The sequence below is a fragment of the Populus nigra genome, chromosome 4 (assembly GCF_951802175.1).
Source record: "Populus nigra chromosome 4, ddPopNigr1.1, whole genome shotgun sequence".
Classification (NCBI taxonomy): Eukaryota; Viridiplantae; Streptophyta; class Magnoliopsida; order Malpighiales; family Salicaceae; genus Populus; species Populus nigra.
In genome coordinates this window covers 23,157,516-23,181,026 of record NC_084855.1, presented here as the reverse complement: position 1 = coordinate 23,181,026, position 23,511 = coordinate 23,157,516, and the positions used below count along the sequence as shown (strand labels likewise).

Here is a 23,511-nt window from a genome sequence, read left to right as displayed (position 1 = left end):
TTCAATTTCATCATTCAATCAAAGTTTTTGTTGTTTTATTTTTTTCAATTTAACCCTCATTCTTTTGATTTTTTTTCCTTTTGTTAAAGCTATTATCAATTAAATTTAACCCTCCAATTGAAAATTCTTGTTTGTTCTTTGATTAATTTTTTCAGATCATTTTGTGTGATTTTTTTTTTACTATGGTTTCATCTTTCAATATTTTATTTGTTAGTGATTTAATTTCGTGCGATCTTATCATTTTGCATTAGTTTTTTTTTAATATTAGTTTTGTGGTTTTCTTCAATTTTTTTCTATGAGTTTATCTCGGTCTCATAATCTAAGTCACGGGTTTTGCATGCCTTTTTAGAATATAAATGTTTTTCAAAATTGTTTTGTTTGTGTTTGATTTTTCAAGATATTATTCTAAATCATCTATAATTTTTTTTGTTTTACACAAATGAACTTTGTTTTTTAAAATAAAAAATATTATTTTTTAAAATAATATTTCTGATGTGTTTAACCTTGAGTAATATTTTTTTAGGATGTGAGTCTATTTATTCAGTTTCATTTGTCTTTATCTTTTAGGTCACAAGTTTTTTACGATGTAAATTTATCTTTTATTGATTTAAATAAATAAGTTCAGTAAACACATTCCGGTGAATGTTTATTTTGTGTGATTAAATATCTTGATTCGTATTCATCTCTCAATTTCTTCGATCTCTCTTTTGGTTATTGTTAATGATTTTTTTTGTTTTATTTAAATAGATGGTTATCGATTTATTTAATTAGATGATTGTATAGGCTTTGAATCTTTTTCATGTAAAAAAACACATCGAAGTAATTTGTATACTTTTTTTTATAACTTATAGCAGAACGCGGGTTGAATAGCTCATGGGTATACAAGTATGTTTGTGTGTGTGTGTGTGTGTATATATATATATATATATTACATGAGTACTTAACAATCTTGTAGATCAAAACTACCAAAAAAAATCTAAATGATAATTCATTAATTTGTTGAAGACCTAATCGAGATTGCCCCATACATTAGGGACTTTGTTGTGGTGTGCCCAAGATATTTCCTCCATCCAAAAAATAAAAGGAAGAAAAATAAATAAAGCAATCTCCTTTTGCCTTGCCACGTCAACAAGTTTTGCAACTGCCGATAGGATAAGGTCACAAACGAAATCCCTCCAATGGAAATCGAACACGTTTGACACCTCACCAACAACAGCCACAAGTTTGTAAGCAAACGACACTCTTTTAGCCTAGTCAGAAAATCAGATTCCTTCCTTCCCCCTCGATACTTGCATAACTGAACGCTCTATTCTCCAAGCTCTTTTAACACAGGAAGAAGAAGGGGCCATCAGATGGCTACTGCTGCTTCTCCAATGGCCAGCCAGCTCAAGAGCAGCTTTGCCTCATCTTTAGCAAGGAGGCTTGTCATTCCCACGGCCATAGCTGGAGCTCCATTTAGAGTTTCACCCAGCAAGAGAAGCTTCACTGTCAAAGCCATTCAATCAGAAAAGGTGACAAATTCTGTTTTTCTTGCCTGCCTGCCTTTCTTGGTGACCATGTCTAGCTTACTGTTGTTGTTGTTTAGACAAGCTCATGTGAAATCATGATAAATATTTCCCTTGTTCAAATCTTGCAGCCAACATACCAAGTGATATAACCAATCAATGGCGATCCCTTCATTGGAAGCCTTGAGACTCCCATCACATCAAGCCCACTGATTGCATGGTACCTGTCAAATCTGCCCGCCTACAGGACAGCAGTCAGCCCACTTCTCCGAGGAATCGAGGTTGGACTGGCCCATGGCTTCCTCCTGGTAGGACCATTTGTCAAGGCTGGTCCACTGAGGAACACAGAGTATGCAGGTGCAGCTGGATCTTTGGCTGCAGGTGGTCTAGTTGCGATACTAAGCATTTGCTTGACCATGTATGGAGTCGCATCATTCACTGAAGGAGAGCCATCCACTGCCCCGGGTCTAACCTTGACCGGAAGGAAGAAGGAGCCTGACCAGTTGCAAACTTCGGATGGATGGGCCAAGTTCAGTGGAGGATTCTTCTTTGGTGGAATTTCTGGTGTCATCTGGGCATATTTCCTTCTCTATGTCATTAACCTTCCTTACTATGTTAAGTAGAGAAAAACCCGACCTTTTGCTCTGTTTGTTGTTACTTCTTTCTGTCAATGTAAATTTATTTACTCAGGATCTTGTTCATTTGTAAAAATATATTCCATATTTGTATGTGAATCTCTGTTTTAAAACCCGGTCTGCCGGTGGGTTGATCGGGACCCGGTAGACCTGAGCTTTGGCTACGTTAGTTTCAATAAAAATAAAGAAAAAATTAATTTAATGCTGCGATGGTTTCAATAAAAATAAATAAAAAATTGATTTAATATTATCCGATAAAAATTAGGGTTGATTGATCGACCAGGAAAAAACCCTGTAAAAACTGAGTTTTTTTTTTCTTTTCCAAATCAATATAGTTTTGATTTAAAAAAATAAGTTAATTTAAGTCAACTCATCCTATTTATGACTTAGGTTAAAAAAAAACGATATAATACTTTTCAATAAAATTAGTTGTTTTCAATTTTAATTTTAGCAATTAATTTATGAATAATTATATATTAATTTAATATATGTATTTTTTAAATATTCAATGAGAATAGAATATCTAATTTTTTATTATAAAATTCTTATATAGTTTTTATAAATTAAATATTCCTTTATTTTCACATACAATTATGAAAGCATGGATTTTTTCTCCCTTTTTTATTGTTCTTGCCGGCATCTCATTGGGCCTTTACGGGAAGCAAGTGTAGGAACTTCGGCTTACTCAAACTTTACAGAACAGCTCTCTAACAACAATATATTCATGACTGTATATCATATTTCCAATTCCAATTTTATGCCAGGTTTACACCAGAGGCCATAAATCTGCAGTTTGTTAAAGGAATGGTAGGCTGGTTTTCGGAAGTGATGCTGCTGAAAGTTTCAGTTCCCTCGCCGGGAGGTGGGGAGGCACTTCTGCTGGACATTGGTAGCATTGCTGTGCAGGGGACGATCACATCGGGCTATGCATACTATTTGATAATTTCGTGGACATGTTTTTGCATGGGTATTTTCTTGGTGAAGACTGTGAAGCGAACTGATCTGTTGTCTGAGGTTACGAGTTATGGCTCCAGCAAGCATCGCTATATATCTCTTGCGCTGCATTGCTTTGACGCATTTCTCACTGATGTTTTGCCTCCGCCCCAAGATTGCTTCGATACTTGCCGTCATTTCCCTAACAAAATTCGAATCATCCAACTGCTCCACCGTTGTCAATGGTGGCGGTTGAAAGTTAAAAGCATCTCACCAATGTAGCGAAGCGGATACTGAGCGCAAACAAAACCTATGTTCATAATAGCATAGTTATTAAACATAACTTGATAGTGTAATTCGGTGATTTGCCGATCTAGAACCCGTTCCAATTTGATTTTCATTTTAAATCGGTTTAGAAGTTAATTTCGTCGAACAATTAACTATTAATATAAAAATATGTTTAAGAATGTGTGTGGTCGGATAATAGTTTTTTTCATGTACAACTTATTATTTAATGGTAGTGTTTTGTCCATTAAAAACATGTTTTTTTTTTGTTTTTTTATATAATTTTTTTTTAAAATAGTATTACACCAAACACTATAATTTTAAATATATACTAAGGCATCAAATGATATTTTATAAAAAATTATTTTTTAAATATTTTTAAATTATTCTGATATATTGATATTCAATATAATTTTTTAAAAATAAAAAAATATAATTTTAATATAATTTCTTAAAAAAACTTCCAAATATTATTTAATTCTATGGATATTTCATTAGTTTTTATTCAAAACAGGTCCGTCGATGTTGTTTCAAAGTGGAGATGACAAAACAACTATCCTTGCCTTGAATTGGATCAGCCTGCGACTGGTCTGATTACTATTTAGAAGAGAGTTTCTCTGATATCCGAAACCAGCAATACAATTTAGCAGTCCCGAGCCATTGGAGTACTGGAATTTATTACCCAAAACTACAAAAACCTTGTCTCACACTGGCATGGCTGGCTCACTCAGAAAATGAGAAGACGAAACGTCTGTTAAGTACGAGGTACCGATGAATCATTCCAGTTCCATGTTATCTCCTGTTGCAGGGTGCTCAGCTTTGCCGCCAAACTCGGGTACGAAGCCCAAAAACACTCCAAACAGAAGAAGACACTTCATCTCTCTTCTACAAAATTGCAGACATAATAACGAAATCCCACCAATCCATGCTAAAATCATAAGGAACCACCATCACCAAGACCCCTTTGTTGTGTTCGAGCTGCTTCGTGTTTGCTCCAATCTAAACTCCATTGGTTACGCGTCCAAGATCTTCTCTCACACTCAAAACCCAAACGTCTATCTTTACACTGCTCTTATTGATGGGCTGGTGTTATCTTGCTATTACACTGACGGGATTCATTTATATTATCAAATGATCAATTCATCACTTGTGCCCGATAGCTATGCGCTCACTTCGGTTTTAAAAGCTTGTGGGTGCCACTTGGCTTTGAAAGAAGGTAGAGAGGTTCATTCCCAGGTCTTGAAACTGGGTTTAAGTTCAAATAGATCGATAAGAATTAAACTAATTGAACTTTATGGGAAATGCGGAGCTTTTGAAGACGCAAGGCGGGTTTTCGATGAAATGCCCGAAAGAGATGTTGTTGCGTCGACTGTCATGATAAACTATTACTTTGATCATGGGTTGGTTCATGACGCCACTAGTGTGTTTAGTTTGATCAGGATTAAGGATACGGTTTGTTGGACTGCGATGATTAATGGGCTGGTTAGGAATGGAGAGAGCAATAGAGCTCTAGAGGTGTTTAGAAATATGCAAAGGGAGGATGTCATGCCTAATGAAGTTACTATCGTTTGTGTTTTATCTGCTTGTTCGGAATTGGGTGCTTTGCAGCTTGGAAGATGGGTGCGCTCTTATATGGACAAGCATCGCATTGAGCTCAACCATTTTGTTGGGGGTGCTTTAATCAATATGTATTCCAGGTGCGGTGATATAGATGAGGCGCAAAGGGTTTTTGAACAAATGAAGGAGAAAAATGTCATCACATATAATTCTATGATAATGGGGTTTGCGCTGCACGGGAAGAGCGTTGAAGCCATTGAGTTGTTTAGGGGATTGATAAAGCAAGGTTTTACCCCAAGTAGTGTCACTTTTGTTGGAGTGTTGAATGCTTGTAGTCATGGGGGTTTGGCTGAGTTGGGATTCGAAATCTTCCACTCTATGACTAAAGATTATGGGATTGAACCACAAATTGAGCATTATGGGTGTATGGTTGATCTTCTTGGTCGCCTAGGTCGGCTTGAAGAGGCATACAGTTTTATTAGAATGATGAAAGTAGCACCTGATCATGTCATGCTAGGAGCTTTATTAAGTGCTTGTAAGATTCACGGGAACCTGGAATTAGCAGAACGGGTTGCAAAAAGTTTGGTGGCTTGCAAAAATGCAGATTCTGGAACTTATATTTTGCTATCAAATGCGTACTCTTCATCAGGGAAATGGAAAGAGGCTGCTGAAGTAAGAACAAATATGAGGGAGGAGGGAATAGAAAAGGAACCAGGGTGTAGTTCCATTGAAGTGAACAATGAAATTCACGAGTTCCTTCTGGGAGACCTCAGACACCCCCAAAAGGAAAAGATCTACAAAAAGTTGGAGGAGTTGAACCAAATATTAAGATTAGAAGGATATACTCCAGCAACAGAGGTTGTGCTGCATGATATTGAGAAATCAGAAAAAGAATGGGCTTTAGCAATACATAGTGAGAGGCTTGCTATCTGTTACGGACTAATCTCAACCAAACCATTGACTACAATAAGAGTTGTGAAAAATTTGAGGGTATGCAATGACTGTCACTTAACGATCAAGCTCATTTCAAATATTACAAGGAGAAAAATAGTGGTGAGGGATCGCAATAGATTTCACCATTTTGAAAATGGGGTTTGTTCTTGTGGGGACTATTGGTGAGATGAAGATTATAAAGGTCTATAAATGATGTTATTATGCATTGTAACTTTTTCATTCTCCTCCTCCTCCTCCGGAAAGGAAAAAAAAAAGAATTCTTGTCCTAAAATGTTAGTTTATTTGGTTAATGATTACTATAATTCCTGAGAATGAGAAAGGGTGATGCAGATTCGAGTTTTATTCTGAACTTTCAGCCATGCCTCCTGGTTTCTTGTGTAGGATTGCTCATAACTAGACTTTTTGGATTACCAGAGTTTTCTCCTTATTTGGATGTGCCATTTGTAAAAAAAAATTGGTTTGTGTTAGTCAAGAACATGTTCTCCGTAGTAATGTTGTTCAATGTAGGATTTGAGTTTGGAAAATGATGAGTACATGTTCCTTTGGAACAGTGAACTTTGAAAATTATAAATGCAAATGGTGATAATGAAATGATCACAGATTCTACTAATGTGAAGCCTGATTCAGATATGGACAGCAAAATGATACAAAAAGTTCAATAGGAAGGGAAATATGTATGGCTCAAGGTGGATAGATGACTGATTTATATGATGGAAGAGATTTAATTGAGCATGAGCGAGGTGGAAATGTGGCACCGTATACTGGAATGGGGTCTGAATCTGAAGAAGCTGCTATGGTATACTATGATATGCACGCCATTCAGTCAGGCTTAATTATCATCCGTGTGGTAATCTCCATCGTTTAGGTCCTGATGGTTCTGTTATTAGTTGCTGATTTCTTTGTGAGAAGGAAGGTTTTCGTGTAAATAACGAGAAGATAAAAAGGCTCGAGGTAAGGAAGCCAAAGCAATAATTATGGTGACGAAGGAGAAGTCTGATGGGTTATCACGAACATGAAACATAGCACAGTCATCCTTCGGGGATACCTGCTGCGAGCTTCGCTGAGGTACAGTTCAGACACAACCACAGGTTAGTACACATAATTTTCCCATCTGCAGACGAATGGGTTATGACAAAACTTGAAACACAGCACCGTCATCCTTTGGGGATACCTGCCGGCTTGCTTCGCCGAGGTGTCCAGGCACACTGTAGACTAATTGCATTTCATCCAAATAAATATCATGGTTATTTGCCGTATTTTCCTTGAAAATCAATGTCCTTCTTGATTTATATATACATTGAATGAATGCCAAACCCTGAAGTGGTTCGCATGATTCAGATTTTCAAATCTTGATTAAAAACCTAAATACAGAGAGGTTTGAAGTGTCTTTTTGTAGCTTGAGAAAGGCTTCATGCTTTCATGGATGAATGAAAGAGAGAACACAGATGAAGCGGCTTTAATTGGGTATCCTATAAGGTAATGTCTCTTGGTGATTAAGAAAAGTACAAGAAAATCTGAGTGCTTATCTGCAGAACTTCACCGTGCGAACCAGCAAATGGCAGAGTGGAAACAGCAGCTAGAATTGCAGCTTTGGCGTTTGCGGTTGCAAACGTAATAAAATGTTTGATAAATCATTAAATTTTTTTTTACTGTAAAGTAGTTTTTACATGTTTTTTATAACTGTTATTTTTATATTTTAAAAATATTTTTAACAAAATTTAAATTTTTTTACTTTAAATTATTATATTTCTTTATATTTTTAAATCATTTTAATATATTAATATCAAAAATAATTTTTAAAAAATAAAAAAATTATTTTGATGTATTTCTAAGTAAAAAGCATTTGAAAAGCAACAGCAATCACACAACCACTAAATATTTTATACATATTTTTTTGCTAGACATAAACCTTAACCATAATTTTTATTAAATATATATCTAAATCCAACTAATTATATTTTTTTAAAATATAATTTTTAAAATTATAACCACAAAACTACCTTAAAAACAAAGAAACTAACAAACCCACCCACTCGTAGAAGGGCACAACAAACCTCCTTACGCAAAGTGTCCGAAACATAATTGAGAATGTGAAAGAAGCTGAAGCCGAGTATGGTGAGCAATCACACTGATGATCCTAGTCAGCTGTTTCTTCAGTTCTTCGCCAACTTCTCAAATACCTACCTGGTCATCTGTCACTGAGTCTTCTGAACATCCATAATCAAGAGAAGTGTATATAGTTGTTCTAACTTGTTACTACTGCACCTCTGAAGATTGATACGTGCCGAAACCTGATTGGTGATCAGATCGAAACATTTTCCTTTACCTCTAGTCAAATACGAGCATTACTGATCGAGACTTTAGGTTGCAAGGTGGGGATTAAAAAGTCAACATTGTGCCTCTTTTACGTCATTTTTTGGGTTGAAAATGTTCCTGGAGATCATCCAAGTCAACTATACAATGATCTTACAAGACTGAGGGAATTACATAGGGACAGGTTTACGAGACCGTTTTACATCAATAACTTTTTATTTTTTTAAATTTATTTTTATATAGTACAACAAAACAATTTAATATACATAAAATAATTAATTTAAAAAATAATTAATTTTTTTTAAAATATTTTCCAACCACATGAACAAATAAAGTTAAGTTGATTGTACTGGTCCTACTGCTTTAAATGTAACTTCATGTACCCCAGCTAACTTGTAGGCTCTACTAGTATATATTAAAAATATTTTTAAAAAAAATTTAATTTTTTTATTATAATTTTTTATTTTAAATTAATATTTTTTATGTTGGTAAATGATTTTAATGACTAATGTAAAAAATATTTTTTAAAAAAATAATAAAATATTTTTTTAATATATTTTTAAATAATAAATATTTTAAAAAATAATTATTATTATTCTCTTGAATATTTTTTTTAGATATTTATATATAAAAAAGTCAACAATATAACTCTTTTACGTAATTTTTCGATTTGAAATCATTGTGTATCATCCATGTTAATTATTCAATGACGTTACAAGTTGAGGGAATTACAATAATAAAAAAGAGTATTTTTTATATTATAATAGTGATTATTTTTTAAAAAAATATTTTTACTTGAAAACTTATTGAAATAATAATTTTTTTTATTTTTTAAAATCTATTTTTAATACTATATAACAAATCAATCTAAAAACACAAAAAACACTAATTCAAAAAATAAAAATTTAATTTATTTCAAAAATATTTTTCAACTATAAAAACAAATAAAATCTAAAATCTTGATTTAATTTATTTTGCTTGAGATGACACCAACATTACATCATTATTAAACTTGGCTAGGTCTACCAAGTCACCCTAAAACTTAGTTTTTTAGGTTGAGTTTTTTTCTAATTAGAGTGTATGTTAACTCGGTTAAATTCAAATGAATATCTATTTAGATTCGAGTGGACTCGGTTGACTTAACTTCGAGAAATTTGTGTTTAAAATGATGTTTTATTTTATAAAAATAATTAAAATAATATTATTCAGGATTTACTTGTACCTTAAATCGCAAGTATGCCCAGTGTTTCGCATTTATTTTCTTTATTAGGTTCGAAGGGAAGGAATTAGTTCGAATTTTGGCTGCATGCGGAAACAAATCATCTTTCACCCTACCTAACCCACATGACACATGTAACTTGCTAGATCAACAAACAGGCAATCCAGTCATTTTGAATTTATTGACGCCATCATCAATCTCCAGCGCAAGATCAAGACACAGATCCTTTTGAAGCCAAACCCACTTAATTGTTTTGTCGATTGTTTTGTCGTGTGTGCTTCCAGGCGGCCTCCTCGTATCCGTATCCACCTCTCGTACACGTTTAAACCTTTGAAAAAACCTCACATAAAGAAAACTGAAAAGGAAAGAAAAAAGCTGAGAAAAAGCAAGGCATCTCTCCCTCTTTCTCCTCGAAGAAAACAAACTCATGCCCCACAAGCAAAGTTCAACACAAGAAAAGGAAGGGAAATTTCATTCTCAACCATAAAGAGCAGTGAAGCAGAGCTCCATTAGGAACATAAAGTTACAAGCTGCATCAAGGATTATTAAGCAATGGATGAGTTACTCATTTCCTTCATGATCATCTCTGTCTTTCTTGCTTTCATATATTAGTCTTGAACTCATTTTTTTCTTCTCGGTTTTCTAAGCTCTTTCATGATATTAATCTATCTTTCTATAACCCGTTTTTTGTCTTGTTTTGCTAGATGTAGCCCATGTCCAAAAGACTCGTATCACAGCGAAAACACCAGTCCAGGAGTGTCCTCTTCAACAACCAGCGTGCATGTGACGGCCCTTGATGGCATAGTGAACGTCAACTCTCTTTTTACAGTCGCTGTCTTTGTTGGTCTCTCCCTTACAACCCCAAATCAACGCAGCCTCGAAAACCGCATCTCCTGCGATGCAGGCATTGACATGGCCAAGAATCTACTAGTCTTCGAGGTTGTGTCCTTCAGTTTCTTCCTCTTCTCTTCTCTGGTCGCACAAGGCCTGAAACTGGCTATCAATTTGTTGAACAGTAAAGACGTGGATGACGCTTTTAGAGCACACATTAATTTGAAGGTTTTGAGGTTCGGGATGATGGGATCGGCTATAGGGTCGGTCATGGGTTGTGTGTTCTTGATGCTGTCAATGGTTAATGTGATTCAGATTCGGCTGGGGCTGTTGTCTTGTGGGAGTAAGAGTACTGTCCATGCTGTGACTGCTCTGGTTCTTTTAGTCTCTTCTGCTCTCTTGGTCTATATTTCTACTGCTTTTTATGCTTTTCTCCACGGATAGATTGTTTAGCTTTATGAAAGTCGTATCAAGTTGTCAACTTCTAAGACACAAAGAGTATATGTTTTTGGTTGATGAGAATTTCTCCATTTCTAGCACTTGCTTTGCCATGCTTTGGATTCTTTGATGAATAGCCTCTTTAGCATCATAGGTATTTAGTATTATAGGTATAGGGTTCCTTTATAAAATGCTGTTTTTAATTTAAATAATATTTTTTATTATTTTTTAAAATTTATTTTTAACATCAATTTATTAAAATAATACAATATATATATATATATATATTAATTTAAAATAAAAAATAAAAAAAATCATTTTTTTTAAAATACTTTTAAAATAAAAAATAAAGAGACTCGTATTATACGACCTGTTCAAACCAATGGCTTATATAGATCTTGATAGCTTGGGAATTTTGCATCCATTTGAGGAATGGTATCCCCTCCACTAGCTGCTACTAGTTTTCCCATTTTAATTTCTTTGTTAACTTGTTTTGTTTTTGTTACATGTTAATATAAAATTATTTTTAAAATTTCATTTAATAACCTATGCTTTTGGGCTAATAATAATTTTTTAACATGGTATTGAAGATATAGTGACTGAGTGATTAAGAAAATTAAGTATAAAATAGGGATGAATTTGTAAAAGTTTTTATCTATTAGAAAGTAATATAAAAGTATTATATTTGAGGCTTCATTTGGATTGAGATAGTTATGGTTAACTAGATTTGATAATTTATTTAATCTTTTCGAGAATATGAAATCTAAACCCTATACCTTAAGAGGTGTGGTACTGGTTAGACTAATGGTTTGCCCACTTTTGAACTGATTTTCGTCTATGTCACAGCTATACTCACTTCATCTATTAAATCTTTCTATTGCTTTGCATATGGATAATGTGGAAAATTCAGTGCCTGCTGAATGGCCTGTCTTGTAGTCTCTGCAGGTGTGTTGATTTCGCCAGTATGAGGACAGAGGAGCAACCCTTGCTACCGGCAAGATGAGTTAGATGACAGTTATATTTCTCAAAGATTTGTGTTGATATTGCTTCTGTTGCTTAATTATCTATATACATTCCAAGAACCTTGTTATTGTTTGATTGCGACGATCCTGGCAGCTTCCAGGAACTAGCAAGGCCTTATATATGGGCATGCAATGTCTTCAAATCTTTTTCTTCTCTGTTTATTTCAGAAACAAAATCCGGGGAGTGATCAGGAAAGAATCGCATTGTATGAAAAACTGAGTGTGTGATTGCACCTGCTGCTAAGTCATGTGAGAAACTTCGAGCCCTGACTTGTATGTATTTCTTTCTATAGACTAGCGGTGTTCCAAATTCCCTTGCAAGGGAAGGGATGATTATTTGTCTTACCCTTCGTTTCTGCAACTTGCACAACTCTTCCTTAACTTCGTTGTCTATGATGACTTGCGATGTGGGCTATGAATGCTTATCTAAATTCAGCATCCTAGCTTGTTTCAACCTTAGATATTGAAAGAAAAACAAAATCGTATCTTCTGTTCTTGAACATTGCCATCACCATGTTTCCTTATAGAATCGGGTCTGCAGAATGAGTTTGGAAAAATTTCAATCTGATCGAACTATTAGATTAAGAATTATGTATGTCCGTTTTCTTTAGAAAGCTCCCTTGACATATCCAGATTATTTTTAGACTTAAAACTTGTCTATATACATGCATGGTGGGGTGTTGGAGTTCAATATCAACTAGGATATAGGTTCATAGGAATAAAGAGAAAGTGTTAGCTGCCATGTTTTTTTAGAGCAAAACCAATGTGAGTTTTGTTCAACAATTGGTATCAGATCCTATAGTTGAAAAGAAGGACCAATACCAATAGGTTGGGAAGAAGAAAAGGCACACGCGAATTAGCAGCAGTGTCTTTGGAAAATCTCCCAAAAAAAACAAATGCAGCAGCAAGAAGAAAAAATGCACGCGAAGCAGCCACGTCTTTGATAGCACAAGTCGTAGCAACATCTACGTTGTGAAGGAAACGATCCAGCAACGATCAGAATTTTTTTCAGCTAGCAGGGACAGCATCTCCCTTGGACAAATAAGACCTCAGCAGCTGTTTGAAGAAGAAACACCAATTAGCAGCAGTTGTCCAGCAGCACGTGATTGGAGCAGTTTTCACGCCAGCAGCAGCCCGTAGCAAATCACAATAGCAGACGCAGCGCTAGTGAGTAGATCATAGGCAATTATTTTTTTATTCCAACAACAAATGAAGCAGCTTGTAGCAGTCCTCCCAACAGCATCCAGCACCTGTAGTAGCAGCAGATCCTTCACTTAACAGCTGGCTTTCATCACAATGGTAGATCATATATATTAGCAACACAATAGTAGTGTCCACAACAGTTCCAGCTTTAGTTCCAGCAAAATACATCAGACAAAGCACTTAACAGTAGCTTGTTTTTGCAGCAGCAAATATGAGAGATACTCAAATTGTTGGAGGGATCAAAAAGCTTAACAATCAGAATTACAGCACATGGTCAACATGCATGATGCCAGAAAAGACAACGACAGTGAAGACACACAACCAGCCGAAGAAATGAATGAAGATTTATGCAAGTGGAAGATTAAAACCGGTAAAGCAATGTTTGCCTTGAAAACCATGATTGAAGAGGATATGTTGGAGCACATCTAGAATGCTACTACGCCAAAAGGAGTATGGAACACCCTTGCTTGTCTCTTCTTAAAGAAGAATGATGCTAAATTGCAACTTCTGGAGAGCGAGTTGTTCTTGATGACACAACGAGACATGATGATTCTTCGGTAATTTAATAAGATGAAATCAACATTTTGTGAGATTTTCAAATTAGAACGTGAAACAACTATTGGTGAAACAAGGATAAAAAAAATAACCATCCATGGTTTGAAACCTGAATATCAGAGTTTTGTTGTTGTAGTACAAAGATGAATATCAGAGTTTTGTTGTTGTACTACAAAGATGACCTACTCAACGAGTTTGAAAATTTTCTTGCAAGTGAAGAAAATATGGCAAAGCAAATGGCAGGAGTCTCGTTGAAGAGTGAAGAGGAAACACTCTACACCAACAATGATAGAAGTAAGCAGTAGTGTACTCGCAAAGATATAAACCACAGTTGACACACTAATGGTGAATTTAATAAGGATAGTGATAAGAAGAATTATCAAAAGGAAGCTTTCATTAAGGGGAGCTTCAAAGAATTATGGCAATAACAAAAGATTTGAAGACATATTTTATAGTTGTGGAAAAAACATAGTTTTAAAATCCAGCCCGGCGGGTCAACTCGGGACCCGGGGCCAGAACCAGATCGGGTTTGTGAAAAAATAAGGGAAGTAAAAAATCTGGCTGACCCAATCAAAAACCCGATTGTAACCCATTGATTATTTATCTTTTTTAACCAAAATGATATCGTTTTGATTTATAAAAAAAGGATTGTCCCGGTAAAAACTCGTGACCTATGCCTTGAGTCGGGCCAACCACCGAGTTGGATTTGAAAACACTGCAAAAAAGTGGTCATGTGTAGAAAAACTATTGGTTTAAGAGAAGCCAACAGAAAACAATGTTGTTATTTCAAGTTCAGAAAAACTGGTTGAAGATGAATTGGATGCTGAGGCATCATTTACCATAAAAAAATAAAAAGGATAGAATTAGCATTGATAATGATAGTTGAAGATCAAATCAATTTAAGAGTGATTGATTTTTTACTCTAGGTGTTCTCATCACATGACAGGTGATAATTAAAGGCTATAACATCTGACATAGTATAAAGAAAATCGTATAGTGGTGATAGTTAACAACTCAAGATTACCAATAACTCATTTTGATAAGATAACAATCATGCATCATTATAACTCTGATAAGATACATCTTCAAGATGTTAATCATGTCTCATGTATGAAGGAATGTTTGGTGTCCATAGCACAATTAATATTAATAGATAATTATGTCTTGTTTGGTCCACATGATGTTTAAGTATATTAGAATCGTGATTTTAACCAAGATTGTGACCATAATCTTGATCATGATGAGGAGTCATATCAACAAAAATTCTCTTCTATTAATCTTTAGGAAAAGAAGGTCATATTACAAATTCAAAGTTTAAACAGTTGTATGCTTCCATACAAAAAAAAAGACATAGAAGAAAAGCTTATTGATTTTGATGATTTTGATAAATCTGAAGTAGTTAAAGCATCAATCACAAGGATGTCTGTATGTAATGAAAGTGTCTCATTGGGTTATATAGAAGAAAGTAGCAATATGTTTGATCCTGATGAAGAAAATAATTCTGAATCTTCAATGTTTTTAAAGAACTTTTCAAACAATGTATAAGAATAAAAGTTGGATGCAAAGCTAGAACAATCATCTATAAATATGAATGTTGTTATTCTAGCTAAATATTTTGTTCAAAAGAGTTATCCTTCTAGGAAAAGAGTTTCAGCAGTTAGAGACTTTACTCCACTTTATAGATCCAATGCTCCATCTCTTAACTAGGAAGAAATTGTTGTGCAGAAGAAGTGTTTTGGTCAAAAGAAAGAAAATTTAATCGCTAATGATGTTAAGGGTAAAAGCTCCAAGAGAAAGATTTTAGATCTTTATGGTATCACTCTTATTGAAGAGGCAGAACTAAAAGATTTAGCTGATAATATTGGAGGTAAGCTACAAGAAATTAAAGATGTGTAAGCCCAAAAGCCAATTTCAGTTGGAAAAGTTACGAATCTAGTTGAAGGATTGGAAACACAAACATTGTTTGGAAGAATCCAATTGATGTTGAGCACAATGGTGAAACTACCTTTGTCAATGTCAAAGAAATCCATGTTTGGCAATGATAGAATACGAAGGACATCAACACTGATAAGACTGGACGTCATGAAGAAAAGAAAAGGATGGAAGAATGATAACAATTGATATTGAGAGGGAATGTTAGAGTTCAATATTAACTAGGATTTAGATTCATAGAAATTTAGAGTTTGCAAGAGTTCTAAGATTATTAAAATTCTGCAATACTAGATTATCATCTATTATCATAGTTAGGAGTTAGCTAGTTGATTAGTTTCCGTCTTAGTTAAATAAGAATAAAAATCTTAGTCTAAGTAGAACTTATAAGACTATATATAGATATCTTAAACATTCATATTATGCATATGAATAAGAAAGCATAAGAAAATAATAAAGAAAAAGTATTAGTTATTGTGTTCATTTTTTTAAAACAAAATCAATATGAGTTTTGTTCAATAGGGAGTGTCACCCTTTTGGTAGCGTGCTATTCTAAAACAATTAGTTAATCTACACATTCTCAATTCAATGAATGTTTTATTTTGCAATTTTCTTTTATTTATATTGTTTTCAAACAAATATTTTTGTTTTTTTTATATTTATCTCTTTTATCTTGAAATAATTTTTTATTAATATTTTATGTTTTCAAATAAATTAACAAGTTTATGTCTTTTTGTGTCTTAAAAAAGACACCCATATAATCTTGTGTCTTAAAAAAAAAAAGCTAGCACAAGAAGTTTCTTTCACTTGAAGGTTGTGGCAATGGGTTCTTCCTTTACGCCTATGGCTTGCCCGGTGTTACTCTGCGAGGGCCTGTAGAGGAGGCAGCAAGGTTTTCACAAAATAATTCGTAAAGTTCAAACAATAGAGCAATGGTTTCCTAAAATCCATTTGGATGAGGGAAGAACAGCATAAACTACAAGTGGCATGGTTTAAAGAGATCAGCCTGTCAAGGACTTGCATTGGCAGGGATATGCATGGAGAGATTGCATCAGATTCTCCCTCAGTCTCTTGGCAAGAGTACTGAAAAAAGAATCAAGATCTTTTTCAGGATTTTTGAGTTCACATCTGACTCTGCTCCATAGATGTGTCTCAAATGGTAAAAGTAGGTGGGGTATCGGTCTCATGGTGAGAAAAATTAGAAAATTAAGGCCAGACTGATAACAGAGAAAGATCAGAAAGCCGGCCAATTTCATTGATTTTCCATGAAATAGAGGATAATTCAGCTCAACCTACAGGTTCAGGCCACATTGTAGAAGAAGGTAACAGCATCTCCAAGACATTGTTACAGAGACAAGCCAACTAGAATATCAAACAAGGCCAGCAGAAGCTACCTGATCTTCGATTCGGGTTCTCTTACACCTTGAACAATGTTTCTTGGTCGGTGATGGAGAGCTCCTCCATATCTCTCAAACCCATAACAAGCTGTTCTTGATAAGCTGCAGATCGCTTTCGATCTCGTTGTAGCTCAGCAGTCAATTCTCGAATCTTTACATCTTTCTCCAGGTTTTATATACATCAGAAATGCCCAAAACCCCTTGGCTGTAACTTTTTGGCTATTGGAAGAATTGGCCTCTGTGAAGTAATTCAGAAAGACATGCATGCCTGAGTTGAAGTTTTGATTCTTTTCGTGCTATCTCGAAATTGTTCATGGCTATGAAATGCATGCTTCAGATTTGAGAGGATAACCATCTCAATCAAATTTTAAATTTCTCGTTAGCCGGTTATAGGAACTAGAAAAGCAAAATGAGGCTTCAACAAAATGACCTAAACAAAGAGAACTAATTGCCATAAAAATCACAATTACAATTTAGTTCCGCTGCAACATGTAATTGACTAATAACTTTTTATATGGTTTAATTACTCAAATTTTAAATTTATTATTTAATAATTATGAGTTTAGATTCTTATATAATTATTAAAAATTTATATAAAAATTAATTTTAAAACCGTGAAATTAATTAAAAAATAACAAGCTAACCCAGATATTTAAGTTAATAAAAAAAAAATATTGACCAACATGGTAGGCTAACTCAAGATCTTAAATAATTAGATTAAAAAAATAAAAAGAATTTTTTTTTAATATAATTAAAAATCTAGATTAATTCATTATCATAATCGACCCTATTATGACCATGCTAAAACTAATCCTTCCCTAATTGATTTAGAAAAAAAATTATTTATTTTAAATTAATTTTAGGATTATTTTTTTTTAATTCGTGACTCGAAGTTTGGCTAAGGTACACCTGGGTTTTAAAGCGGGATGTGTTGGTCCGGTTTCTCAATCATACCCTTGTATAGAAAAATTAATGAGGTATAACTTTTCATTTGTTATTATTCTTTAATCTCTCAGTCAATTAATTTTGTAAAAATTAATGGACGCGTGGTAATTTTAATATAAATGGAACACATACACTACTGCTGATTTCACAAGAAGATCGCTTGGCTACTCTCAATTTGGATGCCTCAACTCCGCTCTCTCTCTTTCGATTCTCAGTAAGTTGCCTCTCTCTCTCCTCTACCCAACTGCCCAATTTCGACCCATCGATCGATGGAGCTTACCATTAATGCCGGATATCATATGAGTTTTATCTTTTTAAAAGATTTTTAGTCTTTTTTTTTAATAAGAGATTTTTGCTGCTGTTTTAATTAATTATCGTTGCAGTGGATGTCGAAGAAGAAGAAGAAGCTGGAATTGTAGAACCTTGTGTTGGTATGGAGTTTGAATCTGAAGATGCTGCCAGGAAGTTCTACTCAGAGTATGCTAGACGGCTAGGATTTGTTGTGCGTGTTATGCAGCGTCGTCGTTCTGGGATTGATGGGAGAACTCTTGCTCGTCGTCTTGGATGTAACAAACAGGGTTTTTCTCCAAATAATAGGACTATAGCTGGTCCTGGTCCGGACAAGAAGCCAAGGCCCAGTGCGCGAGAAGGTTGCAAAGCAACCATCTTGGTTAAAATGGACAAGTCTGGTAAATGGGTCGTTACTAGATTTGAAAAGGATCATAATCATCCTTTGGTTGTTACTGCTTCTGGGTTCTCTTCATCGGTTAGTATCTCTACCATACCTTGTTTGATTGTTCATAATTTGTGTTTTCAACAGTCATTAAGTTTGTTTATATATTAGAAATATGTTCTTGTTTGTATCCCTTGTAGTGTGCTAAATGCGAATACATGAATTACTTTTTATAGCGGTGCTAAATGGGAATACATGAATTGCATATATGTAATTAATAACTCTAGTTGTTTCCGGAATTTCTTTGAAATCCCAATCGCTGCTAGAGTATGTACATTTCTATTGCTTCAATTACGGATCTCGCTGTGGAGACAGCTCTTGCTTTCTCTATTTAGCTGCTCCTAAGAGTGTTTAGTGGGGAGGGTTACGTTTTGGCATACATGTATATAATGATTATCCCATCATGTAGTGGTTCCGTGATTGCATTTTTCTATCGTTCTCAATGCTTAAAGAAACCGGAAAACTACTTGCGTGTGTAAAAAGACTCCTTTTCTTTCTGAATCAAGTACTGTTAAAAGTTTTGACTGGTATATGGTGGCCTTAGGCTTACCATCATCTCAGTATGACAGGACGTTCTATTTACAGTCATTGCTCCAAAAGGCCGTGTTGTTGTATTGCATTTTACTCTTAGCCATGCCATTAACTATATCTAAAACTCTTATTTGCTGTTCTTACATCCGTTAATTATCACTCACTTTGTTGGATGCAGCTCTTAATTGTACTACACCCACTGCCTTTATTGAGTGTTTCAGGCTTTCAGCAGCTGTATGCACTAATCTATGCTCTGTGTTTTCGTGAAATTAAATCATTGCATCAGGATAAATGAAAGCTAGACGATTTGCAGAGTTTTTAACCATTTTTGCTTTATGTGTGCGATCATTGCTGGGATGTCTCTAGTTGGCCACCACATTTGTAGTATGGTGGACAGTCTATTGATCCTTCACTGGTGGCTCCTTGTGTTGGCAGAACTAGCAATCACAAAACATTTATATAGAGTTTCACATTCTTACTGTGATTTGATTCAGTTTCCTTAGCAAATTGTTTGCTTTTTTCGAGCATGTAGGGTGACAAGGATAAGAAAATTGAAGAGCTTACGAAAGAGTTGGAGCATCAGAACCATTTATGTGCAACTTATCGTGAAAAACTAGTCAGTTTTATGAATAGCATTGAGGAGCAAACAGAAGAACTGGCTTCAAAAATTCAACTTATTGTTGACAACGTCAGGAAAGTTGAATCAGAAGTGCAAAACTTTTCCCGCCGTAGATAGTCCTGGCATTTAACGTTAGTATTTACTTCTGGTCATGAAAGCTTTTGATCATTCAGAATATGCCACAGAATCACTTTATTTTGCTCAAGATGTTTTAGGATTCGGCCTTGTAGCATTATTCATTATATGCAATGTAAAGCACACTGTCTAAGGCATATCCACTCACACAATCGCATGTATGCTGGTTATGATATCTAAATTCTCTCTTTCTCTGTCAGCTGGTAGATAACAAAATGAAGCTAGGCCCTCAAGCCATGCTTTGGAACTTCGTGGCTATTGCCATTATGCCTGCCCAGAGCTGAAATGTACACTTCTGGACACAGCTCTATGTTGGTGCTCAAAATAACCTTAATTGATGAACCAGCATGAATTGATTGTTGGGATTCTTCCAGTTGTATAGTAATCTTCTCCAGTAAGCTCTTAGAGATATGTTGGCTCAGCCATCGCATGATTTCTGTAATGTTTGTGTGATAACTTAACACTATAGGTGCTTAGGATCAATGCTGGAATAGTGATGAGCCATGTCATGGTTAGCGGCACAGAAGAAACGATCATAATTTCTACGGTCCTGGAGGCAAAAAAGAATATGTTTTACCTGCTTTTATGGTCAAATAATGTACTACTTTCGGTTATATACTAGCTGCAATGCATCTCAGGTTCAACCACACAGCAACTTTCTTCAATGCACTGCAGGGGAAGGAATAAGAATACAGTGGGTTATATGGTATTTTTTAAAGTGTTTTTTATTTAAAAATATATTAAAATAATATTTTTTTATTTTTAAAAAATTATTTTTGATATTAATATGTTTTGATATAAAAATATTTAAAAAAATCTAATTTTAATAAAAAAAATTTAAATAAAAAAAGATTTAATCCATGCCAAATGCACTAGAACTTGGAAGTGATTTTAGAAAGAAACGTTATTTATTTTTTCTGTGAGTTGGGCTAGGGCAAGTGAAATTAAAATTGAAGGTGACGGTGGCCCCAAGAAGCCCAGCCCGCTAGATAAAAAGACAAAAGGAGGTGATCGATAGCATACACCAGCGGTGCATCATGTTGGAGCTGCCTCTTCAACACTCTGCCATCCTAGGGTTTCTACTGCTTCTGCTGGTAAGCTCATCAACGCCTTCATTTTCATCCCTTTTTTTCTTAAAAAATAAGTTATTTACAAACCTTTTCCGTTTGGTTACCGAGAAAAGAAAGAGGGAATTTTCTAGATTAGAAAATTAGCTAGAATGTAACCATAGGTTATTTCACTGTGTTTTCAATATATATATATATATATATATATATATATTGGCTTAAGAAATATATTGTTTAGCCTTTGCCTTTAAAATGAAAGCTGAGTATAGGATGGATTGTTCTATACTAAGTATTGTGTTTCTTTTTGTTCTATACTAAGTATTGTGTTTCTTTTACTTCTTTTTTTCTTCTCTTTTTTCAGCTGAAAGGCTGAATTTTATAAATTATTTATCCTCCAAAATAATTTAGTAATTGGAGTGATTTTATTTTGGTTTCATCTGTATGTAGTTGATGGATGGATGGATGGATGGATAGATTTGTCTAAATTTGAAGAGTACAATGGACAGCACTTCTAAGCAAGCATTTGATTTGGACGAAACCGAAAGTTGTTTTGTTGTTGAAAATTATGATGAAAATGAGTTTGTGGACGATGAACTTTCAGAAAATATTGAATTATGCATGGACGAGGTTGACAAGATTATAGAACAGTCTAGTGAAACTTTAGGTTCAATAAATGATGCTATGGAACCCTGCATTGGCATGGAGTTCAAGTCAAGAGATGATGCACGAGAATTTTATATTGCTTATGGAAGGCGGACAGGATTTACTGTGCGTATCCATCATAACCGGCGTTCTCGAATAAATAATATGGTCATTGGTCAGGATTTTGTTTGTTCGAAAGAAGGATTTCGTGAAAAGAAATATGTATACAGGAAAGATAGAGTTCTTCCTCCACCACCTGTAACCCGTGAAGGCTGTCAAGCAATGTTAAGACTTGCTTTAAAAGATGGGATTACGTGGGTTGTTACCAAATTCATTGCAGAGCACAATCATGAATTGATGTCTCCTAGTAAAGTACCATGGCGAGGGTCTGCAAAAAGTTTGGTCAGTGAGGTATGTTTTCTCTAAAGGCACTTTCCATGCAGCATTCTTCTGCCTGCTTACGCCTGTGACACCATACCACCATATCTCCAGTTTTTCTTAACCTCAATGTTTGCTTGAATATATTCTGTATTCAACCATAGTATTGAAGACACCCCCCTTAGTTAGAACCTCACTAGCTCTGTCATTGCAAGTGCAAAGACCTCATAAGATGTTTAGACTATAGAGTAAAGCTGTATACAACATTTATATGATTGAACTATTTGTTGTAATTTGTCACAAGCAATTCGATTCAGTGCTATAGTCCTAAAATTATGTGCTTCAGTGGTGATTAAGCTTATAAAGTTGATGTCCAATCTTTCAGCAGACTAACTTAGAGTAGTCTCAGCTTGGTATTTGGGCTTTTTAGGCACGGTCAATCAGGGGGGCATGTGTTTGATAAGAACTGGATGTTGTAGTGGATGCATACTGTTGTTTTAACTATTGTGTAAATACCTAGGTTAGAAGATGAATTTTGAACAAAGATTGGTGAACATTCATCGTTTTCCTTTTATCATAACCTTCAGTGCTAGGAAGATGAGTTATTGCCTGAGCATATGAACCACTGAAGGCAAATACTTCCCTTGCTTATTTAGCATTTTTCTCTTGCCTATTTGATTTGTCTCCTGTTTAAAAGATATTTTGTTTCCCAGGATGAAAAGGATCGAAGAATACGAGAACTTACTATTGAGCTAAACAATGAGAAGCAACGATGTAAACGTAGGTGTGCCGCTTACCAGGAACAATTACGCATGGTGTTGTCATATGTTGAGGAACATACTATTCATTTGTCAAATAAAGTTCAGGATATTGTTAACAATGTGAGAGAACTTGAAAATGATATGGAGGATTCGGATTGCAAATATGTCTAGAATAAACAGTTTGCTCATTCTTTTCCTTGTTGCTTTTTTACCAGTACGTTTACTCAAATTTAACTTGGATAATTAAGAATACCATGCACTTTGATTTTCAACCTTGGCAAACCACTAAACCGAGTCTAGTTCGAGAGTAGTTATTATCTTTTGATAATTGACAGTTCCTCTGTGTGGACTGCCATTCCTAGAATATCCAAGGGCCAAGGCTATCCACTGGTCCATGCAACTAACAGGCGAAGACTCACTCTGTTACGGTAGCTAGCACATTTTTTATATATAGCAGGACACCAAAAGCACTGAATCCATCATGATGTGCAAGTGTAGGTAACTCTGCAAGCCAGACGAGAGTGTTAACCGTTCTGACCAATGCTTCTTGGCTACAAGGTTTTGACATACCGGAGAAGATGCCACGGTGGTGATGGATGCATTTGGAGGCTCGAAAAGAATTTTGGTTACAGAGGTAATAATTGTAAGAATACTGGAAGATCAGCAAATGCGTTGGAGTAAAACATCCTGAACTCTGTTTCAATTTAACAGCAGGAAATGTGTAAGAGGCAAACATTAGCTCGAAATTGCTGGACTTAGCCTGGTATTTCTATTATTTAGGGTGTTATTGTGAATATAGGTTGCATTTCAAAGTTCAAAATATTTTTTATTTAGAAATGTATTAAAATAATATTTTTTATTTTTAATTATTTTTAACCTAAACATATTAAAATAAAATTTAATTTTAAACAAAAAAAAATGTAA

At 34.7% G+C, this 23,511-nt stretch overlaps 5 protein-coding genes across 5 annotated transcripts; all 5 read left to right on the top strand.

The window, feature by feature from the left end:
• The first annotated feature begins 1,249 nt into the window (after positions 1-1,249).
• LOC133691141 (photosystem I reaction center subunit XI, chloroplastic-like) lies at positions 1,250-2,239 on the top strand. The gene is given in 2 exon segments (XM_062111494.1): positions 1,250-1,511; positions 1,637-2,239. Coding segments are annotated over 2 exon segments (651 nt in total). The 5' UTR covers positions 1,250-1,352; the 3' UTR covers positions 2,129-2,239.
• Positions 2,240-3,877: 1,638 nt separating this feature from the next.
• LOC133691673 (putative pentatricopeptide repeat-containing protein At5g59200, chloroplastic) lies at positions 3,878-6,357 on the top strand. The gene has a single exon (XM_062112277.1). It carries the CDS (start codon positions 4,130-4,132, stop codon positions 6,032-6,034), a length of 1,905 nt encoding a protein of 634 aa, XP_061968261.1. The 5' UTR covers positions 3,878-4,129; the 3' UTR covers positions 6,035-6,357.
• Positions 6,358-9,636: 3,279 nt separating this feature from the next.
• Positions 9,637-10,771, top strand: LOC133691143 (uncharacterized). Its single transcript, XM_062111496.1, has 2 exons — positions 9,637-9,961; positions 10,106-10,771. Exons 1-2 carry the CDS (start codon positions 9,954-9,956, stop codon positions 10,674-10,676), a joined length of 579 nt encoding a protein of 192 aa, XP_061967480.1. The 5' UTR covers positions 9,637-9,953; the 3' UTR covers positions 10,677-10,771.
• Positions 10,772-17,775: 7,004 nt separating this feature from the next.
• LOC133692517 (protein FAR1-RELATED SEQUENCE 5-like) lies at positions 17,776-20,353 on the top strand. Its single transcript, XM_062113526.1, has 4 exons — positions 17,776-17,935; positions 18,105-18,487; positions 19,518-19,735; positions 19,940-20,353. Coding segments are annotated over exons 1-3 (588 nt in total). The 5' UTR covers positions 17,776-17,934; the 3' UTR covers positions 19,722-19,735; positions 19,940-20,353.
• Positions 20,354-20,526: 173 nt separating this feature from the next.
• On the top strand, positions 20,527-22,783 carry LOC133692516 (protein FAR1-RELATED SEQUENCE 8-like). Its single transcript, XM_062113525.1, has 3 exons — positions 20,527-20,833; positions 21,254-21,859; positions 22,540-22,783. Exons 2-3 carry the CDS (start codon positions 21,305-21,307, stop codon positions 22,756-22,758), a joined length of 774 nt encoding a protein of 257 aa, XP_061969509.1. The 5' UTR covers positions 20,527-20,833; positions 21,254-21,304; the 3' UTR covers positions 22,759-22,783.
• The last annotated feature ends 728 nt before the right edge of the window (positions 22,784-23,511 follow it).